This window comes from Arachis duranensis, chromosome 5 (genome assembly GCF_000817695.3).
Source record: "Arachis duranensis cultivar V14167 chromosome 5, aradu.V14167.gnm2.J7QH, whole genome shotgun sequence".
Classification (NCBI taxonomy): Eukaryota; Viridiplantae; Streptophyta; class Magnoliopsida; order Fabales; family Fabaceae; genus Arachis; species Arachis duranensis.
Window position 1 is genome coordinate 91,931,890 of NC_029776.3, and position 9,137 is coordinate 91,941,026.

The window sequence follows — 9,137 nt, forward strand, 5'->3', positions numbered from 1 at the left end:
AGATTGCATCCGAAACTAATTTAAAATGATTCATGCATATATATATATATAACTTGAAGAATTAAAATAAATTTTGTCTCTGTTATATATTTAACTAATTAATAGACATCAACTAGAATATTATTAATATTATTTATTCTTATGATGCAGTATGTTATCATTCATTCATGCAACCATTTAGCTCAATTTTCTTCCACGCTGGGTTGCAGTTTTCTTATTTTTATTTTTTATTTTTTTATTTTAATTTTAATTTGTTCATAAAATTATGAAATAATAAGTATCTTTAGCAGCAAGAATGAAAAACTGATGTTTTTAAATTTGAACATAATAAAAAGTTCTGACAAAAAATACATCATCTTTTTTTTCCTCTAATTAAATGCAAGATCTTTATTTTTAATAAATTGGATGGTTTTATAATATTTAAAATACCTTTTTTTATTTTTAATAAATTTTTGTATTATTATTTACTTTTTATCTGTAATATTCAAATAAAGACTAAAATTGTAAAACTGGATAATAAGTCTTTCAAACCCCTTTTCTTCATCTATTTTAAATTTACGGACAAGTGATATTTAAATTTTAAACCCTTGGTCTTTTCATTATTTTTCTTTTCTCTCTTTCAAAATCTTCTCTTTTCATTATTTTATATAATTATTAAAAATAATTAATTTTTAAATTTATTATTTAAAAAATATTCTTTTTTTTGGAGATTGATTTAAAATATTTTATAAATCCATGAATAATAAGTTAATAACAGTGTAAAATTGGACTAGGCTAATTATACAAGGTGAAAGTGATTATTCAAATTTAGGCTAAGCATACTTTCCTCACTAAATCTGAGCCGTCAGTTCATCTCTATAAAATCCAATCTCAATCCTTGGTTTACCTTTATAAGTTAAAAGCTAAATTCTTCAAACTAGGGTTTACAATCTGAGCTGCGTGAACACTCCTACTCTTTGTAGCGGATCTATCAGGAGGAGCTTCTACCCTTAAGAGGCGAGTCTTTACCTTGATACCTTATTAGTCTCTGATGCAATCTGTGGTTCTCTTGGCTTTGATTTGTGCAAACTGCGATAAAAATGGTGTCTTTTAGGATTTATCTGTAGTAAATAGAAGTATGTCCTTTTGCGTGAATGTTGTAATGGGGAATTAATCGATGGTTCTATTCTGTTATATTGAGTTTGCCTTGGGGGATCTAAGTTTTACTCTTTGAATAATTTGTAGCTATGCAGTGTGTTTTACCATTGTACCTGAGAATCAAATTTTTGCCATTAATATAAATCTCAATTCTTACTTATATATATGTTTCATAATCCATTAACTTTAACCAAATGTCGGTAATGCCGTATTTATAGTTTTATACTGGCGATGTAATTTGAGATAATCTTTCTTTTTAGGAGGGGGAATGAAAAATGTGATTTTTATTCTTTGAATGAGATTTGAAGACATGCAGAATATGTGTTGGATTAGGGAATTATTCCTCTTTGATTGTGCTGTGTTCTGTGTGTTATGCCGGTGAACATGGTAGGAGATGTAATCAACATAGATATGGAAGGTGTGATTAATGTGTTAGTTCTATGTTTTATTTTTTTTTTGTGGTATGTATGTTGGGCTATTTTTTGTGTGGCGGTCTTGTTATGCCTTGCTTGTTGGGAGATGTTTACATTGAACTTAACAGAATTAACAACCTATAAGCTACAGCTTCACAAAGTTCCTATTTTTGTATGTTTATGCAGTTGCAAAGATGTACACTTTCAGGAAGAAGATCCACAAAGATAAGGATGTTGAGCCAACTGAATTCGAAGAGTCTATTGGACAGGTTTCATTTCGCTTACAAATATGCTGTCGGTGCTGCTGCTTATCAGTTTTAGTTTCTCAAGTATTAATCTTTTGTTCAACTTCTATTGTTGTAGGCTTTGTTTGATCTTGAAAATACCAATACGGAGCTGAAAAGCGAACTGAAAGATTTATACATAAATTCAGCTGTGTAAGTATGTGAATTATTTGTAGTTTTTCTGTGAGGTAGATTTATGTTTTAGTCTTGATGTGTATCCCTGGTTTTAATATGCAGTCAAGTTGATGTGTCTGGGGGTCGAAAGGCTGTTGTTATCCACGTTCCCTTCAGATTAAGGAAAGGTTTCCGGAAGATTCATGTTAGACTTGTTAGAGAGCTTGAGAAGAAGTTCAGTGGCAAGGTACGCACTACACAGTCAACACCTTTGTTTTGGAAGATGTATGATATTTGTTACCACTGTTCCTTGGTGAAATTGTCCATTCCTTTACCTTCTCCTGTGCTCCACTCAATATTAATGATTTGGAATTTTGTTGAATTTTCTGTTCGTTGCAATCTATTTATTCATTATTTTAGCATGGAACATTTCTAGATTTCTGGTCATCTAATGTTAAGAAGCTGTATTTATGCTTAACCAAATTGCAGCTAGAATATCATCAGTTGTCAAAATTTGTCTTGCTAGTTTTTTTAATGATACATTAAGTTTACTTTTTTCTTTAGTATTTATAATACCACTAGTTCTATTTGTGATATAGCCTCTTATCTATTAACTTTTTTTGGTGGGGTTATAATTATTTGTTCTGGAATGTTCTTAAATTTGTAGGATGTAGTGTTGATTGCCACCCGCAGGATAGTGAGGCCGCCAAAGAAAGGATCTGCAGTTCAGCGCCCTCGCAACCGTACACTCACTGCTGTGCATGAGGCAATGCTTGAGGATATTGTATTGCCGGCTGAGATCGTTGGGAAGCGTGTTAGGTATCGTGTTGATGGGTCGACAATCATGAAGGTAAGTTTGTGTTATGGAATCAGACGCTTAATACTTGTGAATGAATGTAATCTCTTGAAAAAAAGAATGAATCTATATTTTTATTGAATTGTCTATTTTGGTGATAGGTTTTCTTGGATCCCAAGGAACGAAACAACACTGAGTACAAGTTGGAGACTTTTGCTGCAGTATACAGGAAACTTTCAGGCAAAGATGTGGTGTTTGATTACCCTGCACAAGAGGCTTAGATTCTCCCTTTGTTGGTAGTTTTGAATTTCTTAATCAATTTTACATGGTGGATACTAGTTAAAATTTTGTTCAAATGCCTTTCATGCTGGGTTTCCATTAGTATTATTGAGAAAGATACTATTACCAGTTTCTCGTTAATGTTGGATTTGAATACTTTTTTCTATTATAAATTTAAAAACAATTCTTCCATTTATAATTTTAATAAGTTGTGTCTTAGAATGAAAGCAAACTTGTAAGTGTAAGTAGGTTTTATCTGCTACCTACAGCAATTTTTGGCTGCTCATCTGTCTGTTGACCACGAGTGGGAAGCCACCATTTCCTCGGGTGACCAGAGTTGGCCACCATTGTCATTGGCTGCTGCCATTATGGTGTCTTTAACCACCATATAATTTTGTTAACACGTTTTAAAGTTACTAATTTTAAAAATTCTTTTGGATTTTTATGCATTTCTTTTGTAGATAAATGTTTGAAACTATAAGTAGTGTATTTAGTTTCTAATAACATATTGGGAATATAAATTTTTTAAAACTATGTTAGTCCTAATGGTATAGATTATGGTATAAAAAATTTATAGCACTGGAATATTTTTACATATTTTTACATAAAGGTAGCAAGGGACAAGTTTTTGTCGGTTAAGAAGATATAGATTAAAAAAATTAAATAAGTATTTTAAATATTAATTTTAAAAAATAAAAATATAGATTGAAAAGATAAATAATAAAAATGTAAAATTAAATAAAATGTATGTATATAATAATATATATCTTTTAAATTATATTATGTTAATTTTATTTTTTGTAGAATAGAAAGGTGAAAAATAGAGAATGAAAAAAGAGAGAGAAAGATAAAGAAGAAGAACGAGAGAAAGTTTGTTAATTTTGAAAGTTAAGAAAAAAATTTATTTTAATTATAATAAAATATCTGATAATATATTTTGATTTGTTAAATTAATAATATAAGATATAAATTATATATAGAATGGAAAGAATAGAGAGAAAGAAGAAAAAAAAAAGAGGCAAATAAGAAAATATAAAGAGGAGGTTTACTAATTTTGGAGGATAATATTTTCGGACTAGCAACGTGTATTGGAGGTGGTGCAAGATGTGGGTCATTTTGCATAAAATTCGAGTGACCATATCCACCGCTATCAATATCATCAACCTCCACTGAAAGCTCAATTACTTATTCTATCATAATTCTTCCATAGATGTCAAACATTAGACGCACATGTTCGTCGTTATGGAGTCAAAGCAGCCAAAACCCAAAGACTCTATTTATCATCGGTGCTAACCGTCTATATCCTACCTTTCCGATTTCTTTTCTCTTGCAACCACCAACGCTACTCAGTATCAGCTCTCAGACAAAGAACTTACTCGCTGGATGCGCAACAAAATGTAATTATAGCACTCAAATATCACCCAGTGTTACTATTTCTCATATGACAATTTGGATACAAAATTAACAACCACATATCCACTTTTATAGTTACTGAAATTTTATTGTAACGTATCTTGTTTACACTGTAAACGTCATAACTATTCATGTATCTCATTTACCGTATAAACAAAACGAGATATACATGTCATTTTTTTCGATTATGGTTTATTTTATTTACACTACATATATTTATTTTGTTTACACTATAAAGAGATAGGATGAATTTTCATAAAATTGCTAAAAATGATATATTTTGGTAAATAAAATATTTATTTAAAAAAAAATCCTCATCTTAATTAGTTCTTTAAGGACATTTGTTAACTAAATTCGTGTGTGTATATATATATATATATATATGTAAACCATTTACGAAATGTTTTTAATTGATATGCATGGAAAAAATTTGGGAACCTAAGAAAAAGAGAAAAAAACGATACCCACAAACACATTCTTAATCTTTTGAGACAAATTTCAGCAACTATTTTCCACTATAGAATGTTATGCTTTTTGAGAATCCATAAAATTCAGTAGCTTTTGCTGTTTTATGGTATTGGGATATCTATTGGTTGGGGACTAACAACTAATCTGTAGGTCAGTCTGAATTCACTTTTTGGTGGATAAGAGGTTAACCACAAAATCTACTATATACACGTCAATTTTAAAGATATGTTAACTAGCTAAAAATTGAATAGCTTTACTTGATAAACTTTGCATTTCTTTTATGACAAATTTTAGCAACTATTTTCCAATCTGTCTTTATGCTTTCGAAACTCCATAAGATTAATAGTTTTTTTCTGTTTTATGGTCTCGAGATATTTGTCGGTTAGAAACCAACAACTAATTTCTAGTTTTGTCTGAGTTCACTTTTCGGTGGATAAGTGACTAGTCATAAAATCCATTGCATAAACTCTGTTTCTAAGGATACCTTGTTAAGATTGAATAGCTTTGTTCAATAAACAATTAAACATGCAATGCAAGTTCAAAATATGAAAATAATCCCTTCATTGTAAGTACAACCTCAAGATCCTTCAAGCTTGTTATTAATGAATCACCAAAATGCTCAAAGCAGCATAGAAGAAGGTCTCAATTCTCATTCTTTTATATAAGATCAGACTTATTTAGTTGTGTTTATAATAGTAATAGTATAAAAATATCATATTACAAAAAAAATAAGCTCTAAGTAACTGATTACACTATACTCATCTGCCTTCATCAAAAGAAGAAGTGGAGATAGAATTCCTAGAAAAATCCTCCACATAGCTACTAGCTCCTGAAACCCTACTACCTCCTGAAGCCTTGGTTCCACTACTAGCATTAGTATTGGTAAAAGCAGAGGTGGTGGTTGTGGTCCAATGTCCGACACGGCCATGGATTCCGGGTCTACCTGGCCTTGGCAATGTAAAAGAATCACTTGAGAGCATGAGATGAACAGAATTCATGTCAGGCCTATCTACTATACTTGCTTGACAGCACAACAATCCAAGCTGAATGCACATTGCTGCCTCATCAGGGTTGTATCTACCAAGAGTTTGGTCAATTAAATCCATAACTTTTCCTCCCTGATGAAGTATCCATGCCTACAAATACAGTAAAGGATTTGAAAAGTTTGAAATAAAAGGTAACGTACTATTGCTAGATGGACAGTATTTATTATGCTTTGAAGCTGTTGTTAGATAAATACCTATATAAGCCAATAAACAAGGATCTAATGTACATATCAATTCCATAAAACACAAATTCTATTGACCAGTTGACATTAACACAATGTTTTATGCTACCATGTCAATGCATGATTTTTGTGTGTCTGCAAAAGGTATACCTTCATGACTTAGTACATATGGTGTAAAACAAGAGTCATTATGAAAAAATCAACACCAAATGTAATGTTTTAACTTTTAAAGTCAACTATTTCCATGGCAAAACAATGTGAATAGCAAATTGGCTTGTCAAGGGGAGTATATATCCATATAAAAGATGAGCACTAGCCTTAGCATAAGAAATTTGTGTATTCCTCGGACCCCATGAACTGCTTAATTCTGTTCACTAAATAAATTTGAGTTAAAGGACGTCTAGTTGTTCTAAAATCCTAGAATTATAGGGTAGATAACCTTAGCCTTATGGTTAAATTGGGCTATTTGAAACTAGCGATTGTAATCATCCTGCAGAACTGTGAAAAGAATTTATGCAGAAAACTTCCGGCTTGGTCACTATATTCTATGTGAACATCATGAACAAGAATCACAACCCATATGCGCTTTCCCAATTCGGTAATCCTTTGCATATCCTGATATACATATGCATTTTACTGAAGCTCATTGTTGACTTGTTAAAAAATCATAGTTCATGAGCATAATCAGTCCACACTAAATTTGCATTCATGTTTCAAATGATTAACTTACATAATTCAAGAGATCAGCCTTTTCTACACCAAATTGCACGTCGTGATTTTTCCTCCCGCTAACTATTTCCAACACCAAGATCCCAAAACTGAAAACATCTGTCTTCACGGATAGATATCCACGCAATGCATATTCAGGAGCCATGTAACCACTGCATTCATCAAATGCAAAAGCCATAAGGATGGCTGAACCAGAATAACAGACAAAGAGGAGCATAGAATCTACTCACTGTGTACCAGAAATCCTGAATGTCTGCACGTGAGTATCGTCTCCAGGAAAGAGCCTCGCCAAACCAAAGTCTGATATTTTTGGATTTAACCTCTCGTCAAGTAATATGTTGCTAGCTTTAATGTCTCTGTGAATTATTCTTTCCGGAGCCTCCTCGTGCAGGTAGAGAAGTCCTCTCGCCACTCCTGTAACTATTCTAAACCGTGTTGTCCAGTCCAGATATGAAGACTTTGTTTTATCTGAAAATTATTATGACTACAAATCACCACCAAAAAACAAGAAGCAAAAACAAGGATAAACAAGCGCATCTTCACCGGCGCTTAATAGTCATTGATTGAGTTACCAAACAGAAAGTGATCAAGACTTTTGTTGGGCAGATACTCGTAAACAAGCATCTTTTCAGGTCCTTCTATACAGCAGCCAAGCAGAGTAACCAAGTTTTTGTGCTGAATTTTTAGTAACAGCTTGACTTCGTTGGTAAATTCTTTGACACCTTGTCTTGATTCTAATGAAAGCTTCTTAACAGCTACTACTTGGCCATTAGGCATCAACCCCTGCAAGAAAGCATAAGTAGATGAAAAAATTTAGCTCTCAAGGACCCGGAACAAAATTTGCAATAACCAACCACCAATATCAATTCAAGACCATGTACAAAGCAAGGAAAAGACACAAGGTTGCCTTGTTCATCTATTTTGTTTATAACAGTGCTGCCTAAATTCAAAAAATATGTCACCAAAATCAGTTCCTATCTATTTGTTTCAAACCAACTTTTCTTCTTTATGAAAGGTTTAGGGTATAAGGTTAGAATTGAGGGGTTAAAATTTCAGTTTCAGAATTTAAGATATAAGATTTAGAATTTAGATTTTAGAAATTAAAACTTAAAAGTAAAAATAATTTCGAAAAATTGGCTAGTTAAAGGATAGTTAGTTCCTAATTGAGCTATTGTATTTATACATATTTCACGTGTTTTTTACAAAAAAAAATATATTAAGTGCATATTAAATCATATTTTATATTACTAATTTAGTAATGGATTTTTTTTTTGGTACATTTCACATGTATTTTAAGAAAATAATTGTTAATCGAAATAATCAAATTTAAAAGAATAATCAAACCGAATAATTAATTGGAAAACAGAAACAAAATGTTCACCGTTCACGTGTGGAACCTCATTTTGTGTGTGTGAGAGAGATAATAAAAGAAAGAGAGAGAAGAAATTAATAAGAAAAAATTGAGTACCTTGTAAACAGGGCCAAAGCCTCCATGACCAAGCTGGTTGAGCTCAGAGAAGAAATTCGTGGCGAGCTGAAGTGTGTGGAGGCCGAAGAAGAGATCGAAGGTGTCTGCAGCGTCTCCGTCGCCGGGATCGTGGGAGGGTGCGGCGGATCCCCTGAGACGAGTCTCCATGCAGGGGCAGAATATAGAGATGAACCCCATCAGGAAACGACGTCGTTTTGTGTTGTAAGTCAACAGTGTACAGTTAAGTTCGGTAAAGATTTAAAGAGCGTAGCGCGTTTTGTTGTTGCTGCTTATTTGTTTGATTGTTTCTGTCTCGAGTGTTTAAATGGATTCATTCTCTCACAAATGCTTAACGTGGATGAATTGTGTGTGTCACTTCCTACTCATTAACCATACTCAAACTCAACTACTACTAGTCTACCAACCTTAAATATCCGCTTGAAAATATTTAAAAGTTATTTTTTGAGTTTTTAATAAAAAAATATTTTAATTATTTTAAATTTTTACATTGTTATTAAATTTTAAGTTTATAAAATATTGAAAATAAAATAAAATACGTTTTCTTAAACTAAAAAAATTTCTTAATTCTTGTATAAAATTGTTATTTTTCGTTCTTCAATAAATCATTTGAGAAAGTGAAAGGATTAGTTTGTCTAAGAAAAAAAAAACAAAAAGGAATATTAGTTTAGTTTATAGGACTATTTCTAGCATATATATATATATATGGAAAAATTTCTGGTGGCTTAAATTATGGTGGCTAAAAGTGTTTTTTTTGTTGACTAACAATGTTTTGTTCACATTTGGAAGT

The 9,137-nt window shown here is 31.7% G+C and overlaps 2 protein-coding genes across 2 annotated transcripts; one reads left to right on the plus strand and one right to left on the minus strand.

Moving 5' to 3' along the window:
- Positions 1 to 858: 858 nt before the first annotated feature.
- Positions 859 to 3,215, plus strand: LOC107490404 (40S ribosomal protein S7). Its single transcript, XM_016111179.3, has 6 exons — positions 859 to 996; positions 1,737 to 1,819; positions 1,914 to 1,987; positions 2,072 to 2,195; positions 2,616 to 2,798; positions 2,906 to 3,215. The coding sequence occupies exons 2-6, from the start codon at positions 1,745 to 1,747 to the stop codon at positions 3,023 to 3,025; spliced, it is 576 nt and encodes a 191-aa protein (XP_015966665.1). The 5' UTR covers positions 859 to 996; positions 1,737 to 1,744; the 3' UTR covers positions 3,026 to 3,215.
- A 2,319-nt stretch (positions 3,216 to 5,534) lies between these two features.
- LOC107490403 (cysteine-rich receptor-like protein kinase 44) lies at positions 5,535 to 8,704 on the minus strand. Its single transcript, XM_016111177.3, has 5 exons — positions 8,330 to 8,704; positions 7,434 to 7,644; positions 7,092 to 7,329; positions 6,863 to 7,013; positions 5,535 to 6,040 (listed from the first exon to the last, which is right to left on the minus strand). Exons 1-5 carry the CDS (start codon positions 8,525 to 8,527, stop codon positions 5,663 to 5,665), a joined length of 1,176 nt encoding a protein of 391 aa, XP_015966663.1. The 5' UTR covers positions 8,528 to 8,704; the 3' UTR covers positions 5,535 to 5,662.
- Between the last annotated feature and the right edge of the window lie 433 nt (positions 8,705 to 9,137).